Source organism: Uloborus diversus, chromosome 1 (assembly GCF_026930045.1).
Source record: "Uloborus diversus isolate 005 chromosome 1, Udiv.v.3.1, whole genome shotgun sequence".
Classification (NCBI taxonomy): Eukaryota; Metazoa; Arthropoda; class Arachnida; order Araneae; family Uloboridae; genus Uloborus; species Uloborus diversus.
This window is the reverse complement of record NC_072731.1, coordinates 179,723,511-179,744,277: the sequence shown is the minus strand read 5'-3', so window position 1 is coordinate 179,744,277 and position 20,767 is coordinate 179,723,511. Positions and strand designations below refer to the sequence as shown.

The 20,767-nt window shown below is 32.9% G+C and overlaps 1 protein-coding gene across 1 annotated transcript in view; it reads left to right on the top strand.

Moving 5' to 3' along the window:
* LOC129233707 (cytoplasmic FMR1-interacting protein-like) overlaps positions 1–20,526 on the top strand; it is a 94,363-nt gene extending 73,837 nt beyond the window's left edge. The window contains exons 20-27 of the mRNA XM_054867685.1: positions 7,599–7,689; positions 10,103–10,246; positions 11,203–11,293; positions 13,058–13,261; positions 14,045–14,139; positions 14,805–15,043; positions 18,123–18,285; positions 20,083–20,526. Of these exons, the coding sequence (XP_054723660.1) occupies positions 7,599–7,689; positions 10,103–10,246; positions 11,203–11,293; positions 13,058–13,261; positions 14,045–14,139; positions 14,805–15,043; positions 18,123–18,285; positions 20,083–20,301 (1,246 nt within the window). The 3' untranslated portion in view covers positions 20,302–20,526. The remainder of the gene's footprint in view (positions 1–7,598; positions 7,690–10,102; positions 10,247–11,202; positions 11,294–13,057; positions 13,262–14,044; positions 14,140–14,804; positions 15,044–18,122; positions 18,286–20,082) is intronic.
* The last annotated feature ends 241 nt before the right edge of the window (positions 20,527–20,767 follow it).

Sequence of the window (20,767 nt, the reverse complement as noted above, 5' to 3'; positions counted from 1 at the left end):
TGCGTAAATGAAAAGTCCATCACTGCCACTACTAGTAGAGGAAATCTGCAGAGCTCTGGTAGAGGTGATTTCCTTCCCTCGCGTAGCTTGGCAAGCCGGACAACTCCTTCGCAGGTGCCCTTCACTACCGCATTTCCAACACTTCTGCTCTTGTTTCTTTTGGGCTGTTATGCTGTTCAGATGTCTTGCCAAGTCACCGAGTTGTCTCTCAAGTTCAGCGAGATGGGAAGACCTGGAATCAGACTCATCAGCTTCCAGAGTCCGGATGGGATGGCGATCCACACGGGTAGCTCCTTGGGCGGCTTCGTATCTCATCGCATACACCAAAGCAGATTTCAGGTCGTTTACATCCACCATCCGGAGGGCCTTTTGGATTTCAGGATTCCGAACTCCGTCGATGAAGTAGTTGAGTGCCAGGTTGTCTCGAACATCCGCAGGACAATCGCAAAACTTTTGCACGGTTTCTCCGGTTTTCTGGAAACGGGACTTCAACTGGAGTCGGCTGAGATCTATCTAGCACTTCTCACCGAAGCGAAGCTCCAATGCAGATGTGAGGGCGGCGAAATCCAGGCGCTGGCTGTCCGGAAGGGTCTGAAGAATGTCCACTGCATCACCTCTCAGGGATGCTGCAAGATGGCAGGCCTTGGTAGCAGAGTCCCATCCGTTCGCTTCCGCCACTATCATGAATTGAGTTTTGTAAACCTGCCCCGAAGTTTTCCCATCAGATGTGGCAAGTTTAATGGACGGTCGAGCAACCGATGTGGGAGCGCCAAACTGTACAGAGCTGCTTTCCGCGGTCGCCAATCTCCTTTCCAGGTCTTTAAAGCTGTCTTCTTTAAGTTGATGAAATTTTCTATCTTCTTCTTCCAATTTATTTTCTACAGCATTGCATCGGCCTTCTGTTGGAAAAATAATTCCTTTCCTGAACTTTCCCAACGTTCTAAACCCATGTTAGCAGTTGTTTTTTGAAAGAAAAACTAATTTTTAAAAACTCGTCGTTTATTTGAACACTCAATCATAACTATTTACAGGATAATAAAATAAAAACAGAATCGCTTAAAAACAAAAACGATCTCCATCTATCAACTTGATAGTCACCCTCACTCACTCATTCATTCCAAACACCACCTCCTTTCATCTCAATGCACATGTCTTATGCACGTCGACTCGGGACGTGCCGATTGGCGATGACGTCAATCACGTCAGCCCGCACCCAGCCGACGTGCAAGCATGAATTTGCCTGGGAATCGATAACTTTTCTGCCGATAGCCAACATCGGCCCCCTTCCCGTGCTAAGCACTCTTCAAACATACCATCACTTTCACAACATCAAAAACATCAATTGCAAATATAACTAACATTTCAAAAACACAATACATAAATATCACCAGTATTAAATCAAAAAAAAAAAAAAAAAATTGAAATTTGAAGAAAATCTAATAAGTAAGAAGTTCAGCATAACTAAAGTTCAAAAAGTTCACTTTGGAATAAAGTCAAAAAGTTCAAAGTAAATGCATGCAATTCAAAATCACGCAGCATCTCGCTGGTCAAAACTTGAAGTCCGGAAAAGTCATTCTTTCCAAAAGAAAGCACATTCAAACAAACACTTTATCACAAAATTTCTTCAACTCCAATCTAGTAGGTGGCTTCGTAAACAAATCTGCAACATTTTCTTTCCCAGAAACAAATTTCAAATTGAAAATTTCATCATTTACTAAATTGCGAATAAAATGGTATCTAACATCTATATGTTTCGTTCGCTCATTTTTTACACTTGATTTCGTGAAATCAGTTGCCGATTTGTTGTAGCAAAGTAAAGTACAATCTCCAAGACTGAAGTTCAAATTTTTATCCGCTAGTACATTTTTCAGCCACACAGACTCATTCGTCGCGTCAGCTAATGCGATATATTCGGATTCCATCGAGGACAAACTCACACATTTTTGCTTCGTTGTTTTCCACACGATAGGAACTTCGTCGATAAAAATTATCATTCCTCCCAATGAAACTCTGTCGTCCCTACTTGCAGCGTAATCGGCATCTGAAAAACTTTTCAGTTCGATGTTTCGCACTTTGGACAAGTTCAGCTTATATTCTTTGGTAGACCTAACGTAACCCAGAAGCTTAAGTAGTATTTCCCAGTGTTTGATTCCGGGATTTTCCTGCACTTGCGATAAAACATTTACCGCGTAGGTTATGTCGGGGCGAGTACGGTTTGCTAAAAATGCTAAACTCCCGAGCAAACTTCGATAGGGAATTCTTTCCATTTCATTTATTTCACATTTCGAACTTGGGCAATCTAATTTTGAAATAACAGTTCCTTTTACTATGGGTAAAGAAGTTATTGGGATTTTATATTCTTTAAATTTTTCACAAATTTCTTCTATGTAACTTTGTTGATGTAAATACAAATTTTTATGATCTTGACAAAATTTGATCCCTAACAAATTTCTCGTTTCTCCGAGGACTTTCAAATCGAAAATTTTTCGCAGACTTTTTATAACCTCATCTATATACTGATTTTCTTTTTCGAATATTACGATATCATCCACGTAGAGTAATCCGATGGTTTTCGCCTTTAAAAACGCAATTACACCATTCTACTTTAATGAAATTAATATTTTTTAATGCTTTCTCGATTTCTATATACCAGTTTCTTCCGCTTTGATGTAGTCCGTAGATTGACTTTTTCAGAAGACACTTTATTTTTATCTTTACAAAAACCTACGGGTTGGTGCATATAAATACTTTCCTTTAATTCGGCATATAAATAAGCGTTTTTGATGTCTACTTGACAATTTTTCCAACTATAAAAACAAACCAAAATACAAAAAAATAGTCTAATAATTGAGAAATTGACTACTGTGCAAAAAAATAGCGTCAAAATCTTCTCTCCTTTGTTGACAACCTAAAATTACCAACCTCGATTTGAATCTTGAAATTCGATTATTTACATCTCTTTTTACGCTGTACACCCATCTATTTCCTAGTATTGTTTTGTTCGGCGGTCTCTCAACTAACTCAAAAACTTTTCTTTCTTTCATAGTATTTAACTCATTGTTCATGGATTCGATCCAATCTTGAGCATTTTCGGATTCTATAGCGTCATTGAAACTTGTCGGAATTTTCACCTCAACAATGTTTGCTTCATTTTTTTTCAGTTTCCCGTTCCGTATCATTTGCAAATTTAATCTTTCCCGAAAAAACATTCTTTCCGCTAAAATCAAACAGCTGTTTTTCGAATTTTAAATTTTTACTTATGCAATATTTTTCTATATCATTACATGATCTAAATCTTTGTTTCGTTCCCTCTAAGAAATAATAAATGTCATTTCGCGTTCTGTCTGGTCTCAGCACTGCATTTCTAATCCAATTCAATTCTGACGCGCTTTTCGCAAATTCAGATCCGTTTTCTTCTTCGGAAACTTTCTCAGTTGAATCTTCACTAGATGTTCCACCTTCATCGCGATTTTGCGTGCTTTTTTCCTCATCTAACTCGTAATAGAATTCCGAGTATTGAGTTCGTTTTTTAGGTTTTTCTATTGGGTCCAGGACTTCTTCCACTGCATTCTTATTTTCATTAAACTTAACATTACAAGTTTTAATCACTTTTTGCTCGTTAATTAACCAAATTCTATATCCTCTGGTATTTATCGCATATCCGATCATTATTCCCTCAATTGCACGCATTTCGAATTTATTTCTCCGTTGTTTTGGAACATTAATGAAAGCTTTACTTCCGAAAGCTTTTAGGAATACTACCGAGGGTTTTCTGCCGAAAAACATTTCAAAAGGGGTTTTGGTTGTTTTATGGCAAATAAGATTCCAAGTGAAAGTGAAACAATATAACGCTTCCGCCCACCATTCATTGTTCATTTTCGCGTCTTTTAGCATTGATTTTATCCCATCTAAAGCTGTCTTGTTGAAACGTTCTCAAATCCCGTTTTCCTCTGGTGTATAAGCATTTGTTCTTTGGGCTTGAATACTGTAAGAACTTAAATACCGTTCAAACTCTTCATTGCAAAATTCGCCCCCGTTGTCTGTACGAATGCTAACAAGTCTCTCTCCCGTTATTCTTTCCATTTTCTTATGATAGTGGATGAATTTGCTTAAAACTTCATCTTTCTGTTTTAAAGTGTAAACAGTCACAAAACGACTAAAATCATCAATTATCGAAAGAAAATATCTACTCCCACTTTTTGATGGCGTTGGTAGAGGACCACAAACGTCCATAAAAACTAACTGTAGTGCAGAATTTGAGATCTTAAGATTTGATTTAAAAGAAATCCTAGTTGACTTAGCTAGAATACAAACTTCACATTTTTCGTCTGGTTTTTTTATTTTTGGAAGACCATTCACGCTTTGATTTCTACTAGTATCTCGGATGTAATCATAATTTATATGACAAAATCTCCTATGCCAAAGGTTATAGAGTTGATTTTGTTTAACAGTTCCAGCATTTACGTTAAATCCGACTTCTGTTTGTTTATTTTCTAAAATTTGCGTTTGTTTAACAGTATCGGCATTTACGTTGAATCCGCTTTCTACTTGTTTATTTTCTGCAGTATCGTACGCAAACGGTTGTACATAGTATAAACCCTCTTCTCTCCTTGCATGAAATAACTTTCGCGAATTATTAAAGAACACGCAAATTTTTCCTTTACTTCTAACAAAATGTGCACCGGAGATTAAATTTCTTCTCATGTTTGGGTTGTATAAAACGTTTGTTAACTCTATCCAATTAACTTTCCCGTTCATTTTTACAGCAAATCTCACAGTTCCTCTTCCCAAAACTTTACTATTAGCATTTCCCACTGCCAAAGCCATATTTACATCGGAAATTTCTTCGAAATTTTTCATGAAGTTCTTGTTATTACAAAAATGCGTTTTTGCCGCACAATCAAAAATCCAGTGAAACTGATTTCTATTACAATCTTTACCAGCTCCTGATTCAGAGGTCGAAATGTAACTCTCAACTAACATGGAATATTTATCATTGAAGTTCGAAAAGTTATTACGATTTACGTTACTTTTACATTGCGCGATCAAATGTCCGTATTGATGACATCTATGACACGGTCCTATTAACTTTCTATCCTTCGTATTTTTAACATATTTAGCATTTCCTCTGTTTTCGTTAACTTTTCCTGTCTTCTTGCTTCTATTAGTAATATTGAAAGCACTCACCTCAGGTTTTTCATTGTCAGCTTTTACCTGTTTCAGTCTACTTTCTTCTTTCACCAGCTCCTCAGCAATCTTGTTGATGTCAAAATCTTCATCACTCCAACGGTAAATTAGTTGGATTATACCGGTATATTCCGGCGGTAGATGCCTAATAACTTGGAAATCTTGAAAAAGCGAATCTAAACTATGACCCGTGTCATACAATTTCTTCACAGCTAATTTAACTCTAGCTATAAAAAGACCCATTTCTTCGTTATCTTTGTAACGGATGTTAAAGAATTCATCCAAAAGTTGTATAACTCTCGCTCGCGTTTTTGGTTCAAACTGAGCTTGCAGAATCACCCATGCTTTCTTGCCATCTGCAGTGTCCTGAATAAGTGGTCTGAACTCAGGCTTTATAGCATAATAAAGTGTGGTGTAAGCGCGATCCTGCAACAGGAGAAATTCGCTACGCTCACGACTAGTTGCCTTTTCATCTAAAGCGACTACTTTCCCTTCAATAAATTTCCAACATCCTTTATCAAGAAGTAAGACTTTAACATCTATTTTCCATCTATCCCAGTTCTTTTTGCTGAGCAGTTCAAAACCTTCGGGGAGCAAAGCCATGGCTGTAAAGCAATGTTCAAAATTTCTAACTTAAACTTTAAAATCTTCAGACTTTAAAAAGCTCATAAGATTTTTCAATCCTTACGGCCCTTGAAGCCGATATATCTCTCAAAATGAAATAGTGCAACATGGGCACGGCCCATGACCCGTCTGTTGGAAAAATAATTCCTTTCCTGAACTTTCCCAATGTTCTAAACCCATGTAGCAGTTGTTTTTTGAAAGAAAAACTAATTTTTAAAAACTCGTCATTTATTTGAACACTCAATCATAACTATTTACAGGATAATAAAATAAAAACAGAATCGCTTAAAAACAAAATCGATCTCCATCTATCAACTTGATAGTTACCCTCACTCACTCATTCATTCCAAACACCACCTCCTTTCATCTCAATGCACTTGTCTTATGCACGTCGACTCGGGACGTGCCGATCGCCGATGACGTCAATCGCGTCAGCCCGCACCCAGCCGACGTGCAAGAACGAATTTGCATGGGAATCGATAACTTTTCTGCCAACACCTTCAACGGTACTCACTTTTTCTTCAAATTTCTCTTCGATTTTATTTTCCACTGCGATGAATCGGCCTTCAATTGCCTCAAACTTTCCTTCAATAGCATGAACTCGATACTCTATCTCATTAAATTTATTTTCCATCACAGTCTTTACCAAAGTAAGATCGTTTTTAATTTCCTCTTGTTCTCGCTCCTCTTTCAATTGTTCTTGATTAGCCGCCAATTCATTTTTCAATTGCTCTTGATTAGCTGCCATATCATTTTTTAATTGTTCTTGATTAGCCACCATATCATTTTTTAATTGTTCTTGATTAGCCACAAAACTTTCAGTCAAGTCACTTTTCACAGCATTGATTGCGTCAAGAAGTTGTTTTAATTGATCATCCATTGCGCGAGTAATCACCTTAAAAACAAAGTCTATAAATTCAAACAGTCTTTATGAAAAAATGTCCAAAGTCACACTTACTCCAAGAAAGTCCGGAAGAAGCCCCACGTTGGGCGCCAATTGTAACGGATCCGGTGCGACTTCCAACTTTCTTGAAAGGACGACACAGTTCTTGATAAAAACACAGGAGCTTTATTTACACTAAGTACAGGAGAAATCGTTAACAACTGCTAAATTAATCATCAGCAATTAAACAAATATCACTCAACACTGTAAACTCATTGGTTACACACGTATTTACTTCCAAATATGAAAACAACACAGCGAAATGCCTTGCAATAAACAGAGCTAATCCACTCTCAGTACAAATTCTCAATCGAAACTCAACTTTTTATCCAGCGTAACGGCTTATATACACACCGAAAAGAGAGCTCTCAAATATTCCTCAAGATTCAAAATGCTTCTCGAAAATAGTAGACCGTTATTTTATTTCTTCTTTTTATTCATTCACGAATCTTATCAATGTAAAATAGAAGGACCATATACTTCCACCGAATGTATAGGGGCTGTATATTCATTACCGGAAACTGTTTACAGGTTACGTTACTACAATAATTACTATTTACAGAATTTGTAACAATATATACAAATTTTTATTCATTAAAAATGGCTGTCACAGAATTTTTATTTCTGAATTTTAATTTGTACATATATTTGCAAAATATTGTAATGTTTCTGGAAGTTGAAATAAAGTTTTATATTAGTTATTGTTATTAAGTTTTTACCTATGAATTATTATAATTTAGTCAATATGTATTGTAATTGAACATTAATGTATATTTCAATAGTTTTATATTATGTTACTCTAACTTTGTGCTTTAAGTTGAATAATAGTGCCTAATTTTTATAGGTTTGTGAAAGTGAAAGATATAACTTTTGCTCAACCTGTTGCTCGTGATAAACCACCATCTGCACAACCTCATTATTTTTGGGGAACGAAGGTATAAAACCCATTTTAAATCTACTAATCAAGCATCAATGAACAGTTTATTTCCATGTTTCATACACATTCGCCTTGAAAGCTGCTTGAAGTGAGAAGTTTCATTTTCAAGTGCTTGAAAGACATTAAAATGTATCTTGAATCCTTGAATTTTGTAATTTATTTTTTAAAGGTAAATTATAAATCCTTGTCAAAAAAAAAAAAGTTTTTCACTGATTTCATTTGTATGATAGTCCAATTTTTTTTCCAAAAAATCCGATTGTTTTAGAAAACTTTTTTTTTTAAAAAAAAAACTGCGGTGAAATTTAGTACATTGAAGGGATTCACTTATTTAAGACACTGAACTGAATTTTCACAATTAATCACTCATTTAATTAAATTCTTATTTTTGTAAACTTGCCAATACTGGGCCCATGCTTCATCAAAAATTGTGTGCAGTGTTTGAGACTCCAATCCTTTTGCATCTTGTAAATGTTTCAATTATTTTAAAATTATGAAGCTAATTTAACATATGCTAAGCAAATGTTGGTTTCTGTTGATTTGCATGTGACTAAAATCATTTTGTATTACGAGGAATGCTTTTAAAGTACGTACCGTCTTGAAATTTAAAAAAAAAAAGAACAAGTACAGATAGAGCAGAGAAATTTATTGCACAAAAATCTACTACCGTTACGGTTTTTTCGATATTGCTCCCGTGATTTTCCAAGCATTTGTCATAGCATGGTACAAGTTTTTGTATAATTATTCATAGAAGATTGCTGCATTTGTAGTCAACCATGAGGACTCTAACAGGGCTTTGGCTAGGACGTTTTTGAACATTCTCCGAACTGCTCCTACTTCGCTCGCAACAACTTTCATTTGTTTTGGCATCTAAAGTCTTTCCTTGGCGGTCAATGGCACAACATCAATGATGAGCTCAGATAACATGTTACACCCATGATTCACTACACAGGCGGCAACTTTTACGAATAGGTATAAAAAAATCTCTACCATGCTATGAAAAACCAGAAGAGCAATGTTGAAAAATAGAACATGGCTGGTACATTTTTGTGCAATGAATTTACTTGCTCTATCTGGACTTGTTCTTTTTTTATTTCGAAATGATATTTACTTTTAAAACATCCCTTGTAGATACTTAAATTTTGTATAGATTTAAGATTTAAAAGTCATAGTTTGTGTGAAGTAAATAATCATTGAAAAAGGATTTCATTACATGATTCCGGAGAGCGTGCCCTGTTACAGCGTAGTTTTGAAATTACTTATATGCTGATAATGCCCGTTCCGTTAATTTTGCCAAGTTTGGTAATACAAATTAAATCATGTCAACCAATGCCTAAGTTTTCTCGTGTAGCAGGTTTCATGAGGTTTCCAACTTTCCTTTTCTAAAAATATCTAATACTACAAACAACCTTGAAAACCACAAATGTACCTATGGATAGTTTGAAATAAATTGTAAGTTGTAAATTTTTTAAAGGATCCTTGCTGCTTAATATCATTTCCATCGCATGAAAATTAAACATAACTTTTACATACCTTTCTCCGAGGCTTTGCTAAATTGTATTATTAAGAACAACTAGAAAGTCGCCCGTCATGGTATGACGGGTGAAAATTGTTTCTACATTTGAACTATCAAATTTCAACTATCAAAAGATTATCAAACAGGCATATGAAGCAATTGCCTGTTTGATAATTTTTTGATAGTTGAAATTTTAACCCTAACACCAGTGGATTAACCCTAAACTCCACTAGATAGCATATATTCGCATCGCCAGAGCTTGAATACGTTACCTTGCTGTGATTTACAATACTACCAAAAAAGGTAAAACATTCCATTCCACGTGTTTTCTTTGATGTAAATTACAGGCTTCAGTTTATAGTGTAATGTAATTTCAGAACAATAGAAAAGAAAGCTTCCTACAAATACTATGATAAATTACTGTTATTCACTAATCTTCAAAGCAAGTTATAAGTTTTCACATTTGTTTACCTTTTTCATCCACCATTAGACTGTGGCTGCAGTGCCCCCTATAATTTATTGGAGTTGTGAATTGTTTTGGTTCCTTCGTTTTCCTAAAATGAGTCTTACCAGTAAAACTGTATCACTGGATCGAGTTCAGCCTTATCACAATAAAGCTTTTCCATGGCATGTCAAACATTGCCAAAACATATTATCAAATTATCATACCGTGGCTTGAGTTTCATTGTTGAAACACGCAGGTTACTTCTCATCAGCTATTATTTATATGAGAATTGTTCTTACTGCCTCATCTTGTTCAGACTAGTCAGTTTCAGGATTGTTTAAATATTTATGATTCTAATTCTGTTTAAAAGTAATGAGCTTAAAAATGACTACTTTCTTTTTAAATTTCATACTATGTGACTGATTTGAAAATAATTTTATTTTTTAAATATAGGCCCTTAATGTTGCTAACAATACAATCTATGGTATGTACAGTGGATTTGTTGGTGCTCCACATTTTAGATCAATTTGTCGGTTGTTAGGATACCAAGGAATAGCAGTTGTAATGGAAGAACTTCTAAAAATTGTAAAAAGTTTGGTGAGTTTTAGTTCTTAATAACTTTGATTTTATCATGCTTCTCTTTATTTATTTAGATGACTTTAGGAACAGTGTTTTGCAAAATTTTGTAATTTCTGCGATTTTCAGTGACAAGATAATTTGTGATTTTAATACTTAAACCCATATACATTTTGTTTTTATGTGTTCAAATATATTTTTTTAAACTACATTCTAAGCATTCTGTGTTTTGTTTGTAAAATGTTTGGCTGAATGAAATTATGTGTTGACCATAAGCATTGTACAAATATGGTTTTCCCATGCTTATCTTCCGAAATTTCAATAAAAATTAACCTTTCCCAATTTTTTAATTTCATATTTAAACCTTTTTTTTTAATTTTAAATATAGATTATACCTTAGAAACTATGGTATACATATTCTGAGTACAACTTGAAATCTTGGAAGGAAGTGTTCTGATGTCCTGTAATAATTTTCTTTTACCACTTCCCCCAACCTGTTAAACAAATTTTATCATGAATTTTCCATTCGTTTATTGTGAAACAATTGCTTGATTTTCATTTTCCAAGGCTTACTGTGATGGGTAGAAAACCAATATTTCAATAAAAATAAATATATGTAAAAGCTTGGTACCTTTAGAAAACAAATTTTTCTTTTCTTTTTTTTTTTTTTTTTGAGAATGTTACAAATTTTTTTTAATCTATATTTTCTGCTATAACGGTTTGAAATTATTTTGTGTGAAAACTTTGATGTTGTGAAAATATTTTTGATTTGAAAGAAATTTTATTTTGCTTTGAATTTGGAATTCAGTTTGTTTTGCTTTATCTGTTTAAAGTTTTCATGTTTTTTAATAAATGAATTTGCAGAAAGTTTATCTAAAAATTCTATTTCTGTTGTATTACCATGTGAACACAGATATGCATTTATGTACACACAAATTTATTCCTAGTTTTCCTAATCAGTTTATTTTTATTGACAGATACAAGGAACATTGTTTCAGTATACAACAACATTAATGACTGTTATGCCAAAATCAATTAAGCTGCCTCTGTATGATTATGGGTCAACAGGTACTGATTTTATTTCTATGCATTCATACTCTTTATATTAAAACCTGAAACTGTATCATAAATTCATGAAGGAATTCTTATGCTCCTCATCAGAGCTAGGGCATAGCCATAGTTCATGGCGTAGCCAAAATTTCCGTTAGGGAGGGGCAAGCATCATAAGTGCAACAAGATGATTTTTTATTTAAAAGTGCCGAATATTGATTTTTTCTTAGTGGAGAGGCTTGAAACTGCTGCATTTACTCATGTTTCTTCAAGTGCTTGTAATAAATTGTATTATTTTTTTTAAGGTTAATTTATAAGACATTAAATAAATTTTATACTGAGAAATTCTATTTACAATTAGTTCGTTTGAAGGAAAGATGAGGCGCCAAAAGTCTTCAAAACAGGTTTAGGCTCCTGAGTAACTGTAGAGAAAAGACAGACTGAGTGACCATCCCTGGAAATGTTTCCAAATTAAAGTGTTACAAACATAGTTTTAACCAATCTTTAGTGGTGTTTAAGATGGTCTAGGGAAGACGTTTCAGGGATAATATTTCATTAGGATAAATTTTTAAAATTCTCAATTTTTAGTAATTTTAGTGTAGTTAAGGAAAAAGGCGTTTGAATTCTCTTCCCAATATTTTTTCAAACTGAAGTCAGTTTTAGGTTATGTTTGGATATGTAATGGAATTTGGGCTTCTCCCTGGAAATTGCCAAAACCAGTTTTAAAAGCACAGTATCAGGCTATTATTGGTAATTTGTGTTTTTTAGAAAATGGGGAAGATTCAAGAGCTCTCTCTTTAGAAATTCTCTGAATTGAAGCACAAAAATGCATTTTATTGAAGCTTTGATGTTATTAGAAGAATAATCAGGACTCATAAGCTATTCCCAGAAATTTTCGGACATTGAAGTTTCAGAAACTCAATTTCGAGCTTCATGTCGAGACGCTTATGGGGGGGGGGGGGGGTAGTTGCTCTACCTCGGAAGTTCTTCAAAATGTAAGGCCTAAAAATACATTTTACATTACACCTGAAATTACATTTTCGTTTTGTCTTTGTTTTTTGTTTGGTGATAGAAAGAGAAAAAGGTGGCATGAGGGCTCTACCTGAAAACTTGCCAACACTTTGTCTCTAAAACCAATTTTGAGCTTTCCTTGGTGATGTTAAGGGACAAAGTGAGAGATTATTAAAAAAATGTATATTCATTGCAAAAAATGATTAACCTTATAGAAGTTTGCTCTGAATTACGTTTCCAAGATTGTGTTGACTGATGCGCTGAATGTCTCAGGATTGGAAGCTTGTTGTCATTGAGCTGCATACAATATGAATTATCACAAATAAAGAAATACATGGTCGCCATTTTTGGCAACTCAGACTTGATTTTTTGGTAGCCATTTTTAACGAAATGGTTGCCTATCAGTGACTGGTGACCGCAAATCTAGATCTACCTGCCTTCCTCTGACTACGAACATGCTTGTGTTTATTAAGCTAAATAGTTTTTCTTTATTTTATGTCTTTTTCCTAAACATTTTTTGAGAAAAAACAAGAAAGAGTGTTGGAAATCATAAGTTGTATGTGTTTCAAATTCAAACTGTTTGATGTGTAATTTCAATCTCTAACAGACAGGAGAGAAAGGTGTTTCAGTACCTATAAAATGAAAAAAGCATTTGTAATTCATTGTTTGAAAAAAAAAAAAAAAATAATAATAATAATAATAATAAACTTGCAGGAAAATAAAGTGTTATTAGGACCCTGAATTATTATTTTTTTTACTGTACTCTTCCAGGTGTTTTGCAATATTATCAAGCACAGCTTACAGACATAGTTTCCTACTCTGATGTGAAGACAGAAATGTTTGAAGGGTTCAGAGAAGTTGGAAATGCAATCCTCTTTTGTCTGCTTATTGAACAAAGTTTAAGCCAAGAAGAAGTTTGTGATTTGCTTCATGCTGCTCCATTTCAAAATATACTACCTAGACCATATTGTAAAGGTAAGGTCATACATAATAATATGGCTTTAAATATTGCTATTTCATTTAATATATTTTTTGTAGATTTATTTAACTTTTAGAAAACAAAAATAAATGATTGGGACATAATTTTGAAGCATGAAATGTTCCCTATATTAGAAATGCACCCTCCATATTATGACTGGTAGTTTTCTAGATTCAGTAATATGAGGCATATCCATTAAAAAAAGAAATGGTGATTAGGATTTAATAATAAATATGTCATGGCTGTTTTGACTAATTTCTATCCATACACTTATCATAAAGATTATGTATACAGTGTGTATGCCGTTCTGGTATTTTTATTCCTTATCAATCTTCAATGGTGGGAATTAGTGATCTGGAAATTTTGTATTTAGATGAAGTTTTACTATTAAATTCATCTATATAGGGTTTTTCCTTAAAAAACCTGATTTTGCTCATAAACTCCCATTTTTTAATTTAAAATCTGCTTGAATGTTACATGGTTACAGACAAATTGTAACCATGGCGACAAAAAATGAAATTAAAAATTCAACTACTGAATAAACAGCAATCAACTCTGCTTCTACAAATGCGATCACTGTAAGCCCCATTTCAATATATACGAGACAAATAACTGTAGCTATGTGTTTTTTTTCGTTTTGCATTAAAAGTTCTTTTGACTATATTTTGTCCAATGTTTTATACAAAGTCAGATGAAGTTCAAAATTTTTAGTATAGTGTGTTGAAGGTACTAGTGCTAATTTCTTTCATTAATGTTAAATTATCTGAAATGTTTCATAGATGGTGAAAAGCCTGAAACAAAACTAAAGAGATTAGAAGCTAAGTATGCTCCTCTACAAGTTGTTCAAAATGTGGAAAGGTTGGGCACATCAAAGGTTTGTTGTTATACATGTTTTTTTGTACACCATCGAAAAAGTTTCTTTCCAATTAGTAATGCTCAGAAAATGATTACATGATATTTGATTTTATTCACTATGTTTTGAAATTATCCATGATTCAGTTGTAATAGGAGGTAGGAAAGTCATTTTTCAGTGTGAGAAATGTAAATATGTAAAAACTAAATATAATTTTTCTTTTTTTTTTTGTGCAATATGTTTAAGTGCATTTTTCTTCATGAAATTTGTCAGCAAAGTAAATTGTAAATTGTTTCAGAAAGAACTATTGTATACTATGTTCATTAAGTTACTATGAATGATATCTTTTATAATTCAATTATTTTTAATTATTTAAATGTTATTAATTGTAATTTTTTCAATAAATAAACAAAATCAAATTTTTCTTTGACTTAAAAATAATTTATTTAGCTAAAAGTCAAAACTTATTTCATATGAGTATTGAAAACTTGTACGCTTTTACTTCTCCCAAACACAGCCTTTAAAAAATATTTTGTAAGAACAACACCTGTAAATCAGCTTATTTTGTGTTCAAGTAATAATAATAGTTGTGGTAATGCTTGAGCCTCTTCTGCTAGAAATGTTTTTAGTGTATTAAAATCATGTTTTCAATAGGCTATTTGAAGTATGATTTATTTCATTTTTAGCAAGCTGCTATTGCTAGGGAAGGAGACTTACTTACTAAAGAACGTTTATGCTGCGGTTTATCAATTTTTGAAGTGATACTCACAAGGATCAAGTCATATCTTGATGAACCTGTTTGGAGTGGCACTCCTCCGATGAATGGAGTGATGAATATAGATGAATGCACAGAGTTTCACAGACTCTGGAGTGCACTACAATTTGTGTACTGTATTCCAGTTGGGGAAAATGAGTTTACAGTTGAGTAAGTAGTTTTGAAATTAGTAAGTAGTTCAGATAAAAATTATATTACAAATATAAGTATTAAAAAAAAGATTATTTTTGAAACTGTTTCACACATTTTATTTATTGGCTATTGAATGAAGGAATAAATATCGGAAAGACAGCTAAATTGGTTGTCAGTAGTTATTTTTAGTAACAGAAATGCTAACAAATATGCCTGTCTCATCTTTCTTTTTTTGATACAAATGTTGCAGTTTTAGTTCATGGAAATAATTCTAACTGTACTAGAGAACTGAGAAATTGTTCTTTTATAATTGTGATCTTTTTGTTAATTTTCAACAAGATTAATATATATTACTTGAAATAAATTGAAACATATTGAGTTGACCAGTTATAGCTTCACTCACTTAGTTATGGTCATACTAAAAACTAGCCATTCATATCACAACAAAACATTCATGGAAAGAAAGAACAAGGACAGGAGATAGAAAGTACATTCATGCCTGAGACAGAATTTGAACCCACAACCTCCCCATTGCAGTCAGACATCTCTGACCACTAGACAAGGCAAACAACTGCTGAATTCAATTATTCTCGGGAAATCCTCCCCCCCCCCCCCCAAAAAAAAAAAAGTATTCAACAGTATTGAAACTTTTTTTTTTCAATAAAATCAAATTTCAAGTCTCTTGACTTACCAATTTGAGCAACATTAGAACAAAATAAATAGAACCATTCTACTGCTGCACTTTTACTTTCTTTTACAAAAAAGGAAGTATTGTATTCGCGAAAAATTTTCACTCAAAATTCGGACTTAATTTCTATTTTGCTCACCCCCGAATTAATGTTGAGTTTTTTTTCAACCCGACCACACGCAGATATGTGCCTAAGAACATAAAGACACCCAAAATATCCATTTTGGCATTCCCCGAGTTAATTACAGCGACTCTTCTCGTGATGTATGTATGTGAAGATGTGCGTATATATGTGGCATAACTCAGGAATGGTATGTCCTAGAAAGTTGAAATTTAGTACTTAGACTCCTAATGGGGTCTAGTTGTGCACCTCCCTTTTTGGTTGCATTCCAAAGGGGGTCTTTTACACCTTTTTGGGGGAAAATCAATGTTAATTTCAATGCAAACTCAAGTGGTGTTATAATTTATGCAAACACTTTTCAATGTATCACCAAGCTTTTGGTCACCAAGTTTTGTCGCCAACTTAGAGACAAATTTGGCGTTTTTTTTTTTTTTAAATCTGGTTTTCATTTGGTCATTGGTGATATTAGAGAGTTAACTGTTGAATCACATTAAAATTGCCAATAATGGGGAAATAACTTTAAATTGGTGTAAAAGGAAGTCATGTGATGCACACATCAGCTCGTTAATTTATGATCTGCCAAACTTTTTTTTTTTGATAACAATACTAGGTAATAACTTTTAGCATGAATGTCTAAAAAATTAATAATGGCCATACTTATTTAATTGACTAGTTATGAGCCAACCAGCTTGAAAGAAGTTTAAATATCTTAATTAATGGCAAAAGTATACCTATATGATAAAAAAAAAAAGCTAAGGAATGAGTACAAACCAATAAAATGGCAATCTGATTTGAAAAAATAAATAAATAAATAAATAATGGCAGATCCTTTAGGAAAAAGAAATTGAAATGTGAAGGAAATTCACTGTTGGTGACTGAGAAGCATTAACACTGTCGATATGTTTAGAAAAAAATTGGTGGGGATGTTCTAGAAAGATGCTATTAGTTATTTACCCTACATAAATATTTATAGTTCCTTTAAGCAATGCAAGTCAAAATTTGATTTTGTTTCATATCTTACCCACAGAGGAAGATTTATATCAACAGCTCGGGTGACTTTATATTTCAAACTTTGTTCATTGATTCGTATTGAACACTCGTATGTTCCTCAAGACTTTTAGCCTTATTTTTTTCCAACATTGTTGTAAATTTGAGATGTTAGTTTCAGTTTTCTAAAAGAACTATGCACAGAAATAATTACTAAATTTTATTCATACTAACATTTTACATACTACCTAAAAGACATTAAATTAGCCCTTAAAAAAGCCCTGAATTCTTCTGAAAGTTTTGAGTGGGGGTCCTGCTATAAAATGGGCTCTTACAACTTGTTATATAAAGACTTGTTTCAATCTTCATTTCATAGTTGTCTTAATGATGTTGCTTTACTCTACCCTGCATGTGACTTGTTAATCTTTTTTTTTTTGCTATTGATATGCTGTATTGACTTTAATTGATGCCATATCCTTTTATTACAACATAGACAAGCCACTTATTGGAAACATTTAACACTGAGAGAAGATAGTGGAATTTATTCCAAATTTGGGATTAAACACGGTGTCCAATGTCCATGTTATAAACTTTCAGTGGTTGCATTCTTTGGTTTAAAGAGTACTGTACTCAAACATTTTTCTAATTTTCTTGAATTAAGAAGCAATTACATATTTATTTTTATAAAAATAAAGTTCTAGCAATATATAATGTATAATTTTTATATAAATTTTAGATGAAAACTCATTAAAAAACGTCTTCAAGACCAGTTTCAAAAATATTTTATGCATACTGAACCGATACAACATTCGATGCTGTAGAACAGTGGCGCCCAACCTACGACCCGTGGTCCATATGTGGCTTGTTGACACATTCAATGTTATGAATGTCTTAAACAATGTCTGAAACCTTCCAAAATAATGGATCATTTTCAGTCAGTATTAAGAATGATCCTTGCAAATTTGAAGCCAAATGATCAGAAATCAATTTTAAAAAGCAGATGAATACTTGGTATCAAAAAATAAATAAATAAATAAATAAAATAAATAAATAAATAAAAATGTAGTAAGAATAACAACAATACTTGACTTGTAATTTTCTCTCCTTTTCTGCATTTTCTCATGTTACTTATCTATTGAAACCTTTTATTTTATATTCGTTCTGGCAACGAGATATGGGCTTCTGGTAAAAAAAGGTTGGCATCAATGCTGTAGAATGTTGAGGCTTTCAAATTTTAGTGTCTATAGTACATTACATTTTATGTGGCTTTTAAACATTTATGAAAATATTTTGTTACACAGGCAACTTTTTGGGGAAGGATTGAATTGGGCTGGCTGCACGATGATCATGCTCTTGGGACAACAAAGACGTTTTGAAGCTCTTGACTTTTGTTATCACATTTTACGAGTTCACCGTATGAAAGATGATGGAAAAGGAGGAGTTGATGAAGTTGTAAAAGGCATTGTATGTATTGTTTTATATTTTATCTTTTTCTTAAAAAATCAAGCTTTGAATTGTTATTCTACTTTTACTTGAAATGTAATTTTCTGTTTCATTGCATAGTTAGAAAATTCAAATTTTGTGCAGTCATGTTCTTTTATTGCAAAGCCATATACAGTGAAACCTCCCGAAATGGCCACCCTTGTTTAGCGACCAGTTTCACATGCACAGAATTTTGGGCATATTCGCATAATGTTAAATCAACCCTTATGAGTAGCCACGTAAACTCCTCTGAGTGCCAGGGTAGTCTGGGCAGTTTGAAATAAACTGTCGACTGCTCTTTCATTTCATTTTTTTTTTTGACCTGTATGCTTTTGTTAAACAAACCGCCTGAAATTCTCTATCTGTTTTTGTGGTGCCAGGTTTTTTACATGTGTGGGGTTGGGCTGCATTTTGAGATATATGCACATGTGGGTGTGCACTATGCTATTGTTCCTCCATTTGGCTGCTTTAGTAATCTATGCAAACGGATATTTTTTCCCTATAAGGAAAACAATTTTTAGCTTTGGGGAACAGTTTAAAGTTTGATATTTTTTTTTACTCATTGAATGCTGATGATATAAAAAAAATGTGACTTTTAGGCAGTATTTTAGATTTAGATGATGAAGTTTTTAATATTAGTTGTGAAAAGTTAAGTTTTCAATACAGCAGATTTTGGAGAACATTTCTGATATCATTGTTAAACAAAAGCCCTAGCTGATGAGGAAATGGTATTTTCTGTAAAATTGTAAACAAATACAAATTGAATCGTTTTTTTCCTAAAAAGGGGAAATCATAGAATAAAACATTTTCTTTTGTTTATTTCCTTAAAAAATCATTAAAAAGTGTTGAATTATATCATTAGTAGTATAGTTGGAGTTCAGTAATGAAAACCTTTAAGAGCAACCCTTTTGTGCGGCCACATTTTCACGGAACCGAGGAGTGGCCGCTCGGAGAGGTCTCACTGTATAGAAAACTTTTGACTTTTACTTCAAACTTTTCAGCTTCAATTTCCCTTTGCGTTTTGTTGTACACAAAATTACGACTGTAACAATTTTTTTTTGGTTCCTTCGACTTTATTTTCTCTTTACTTCTACGTTCATTATATTTTTAATTCATTCATTATTATTCCCATTATTATTTGGAAAATTGTTTTTGGTAATGAGGAAACAAAGTTACAAATGCAGTATAGAGTTCAAACAAATGGTGGTTAAAGTTAAAGGGACCCTGTTTGATAGTGTGTGGCTAATTTTTTCTAATAGAAGTAAGTCATTGAAACATGGTGTGAATTTTATTATGAACTGTGGGAAAAAGAAAAAAAAAAGTTGTAGTAAGGAAACACTATCAAGTTTTTACCACCAAGTGGGATTGTTAATGAAGACAAAACAATCTATAAAAAAAGAAAAAAAAAAGGACTTAGTTTAATCACATTTAAGCAATAGATTTTACTTCAATCACATTATCTAAGTGTGTTATAGCATGTTCAACAGTAGCGCAAAAGGTCTCTCTTGCAGCAACTTGGCAATCAGAATTGCATTTGAGAATGGAGCTGAGAAGTCCTCACCTAGTGGTAAAATAATTAACTAGTATATTCTTATTTGCATATTTCTCTTCTTGTTCCATATAATATGTATGTCAAGTCTCAATGATATATGTTTATTTGAATGAGCCCTGTGCTGGTCTAAACTGGGTAACTTTAACTGTAACCACCCTGTAGTTGTTGAATTAAATTTATTTTTGATGTTTAAAATTGTTATTAATTGTAAAACTTTTCCATTTCAGCCTTTGAAGCGAATGGTGGATCGTATTCGAAGGTTTCAAGTTTTAAACAGTCAGATATTTGCAATTTTGAACAAATATTTAAAATCCAGTGACACAGACAATTTGCCTGTTGAACATGTTAGATGCTTCCAACCCCCAGTTCACCAGTCCATTGCAGCTATAGCTGGTCCACAGAGTGCAACTACAATTTACATGAGACCTGATGGAATATCAAAATAACCTAAATCATAACGCAGTATTTTTGTGGTCTTGTGTAAAGCCAAAGAAGACACTCTAGAATTTTGTATTTATTAAACAATTTTCAGACAGCCTTTATAGCTTTTGTATTTTGGAACTTGTCATGTTTCATAATGAATGTCATCAAAATGTATGTATATTTTGCAATAAGAAAATGGATTTGTATTTATTGTACATAGAAATTTTGTACTGTCATCTTGTAATAAGAGTTAAAAATGATATATTAGTTATCATTTTTTATTTTTTCATTTATAGGGGTTGTCGGGGGGGGGGGGGGGGGGCTTGCTACTCAAATGGAACTTTTTTTAGTAGTGAATTTAGCAATAGTCTATTGTTAATCTGGATTAAATGGAATGATATTTCTTTCACATGAAAAGTCAAGATTTTAAAAGAGACAAAAAGATTTTTATACTGAAAATATTATCTATAATTATATTAATTTTATAAA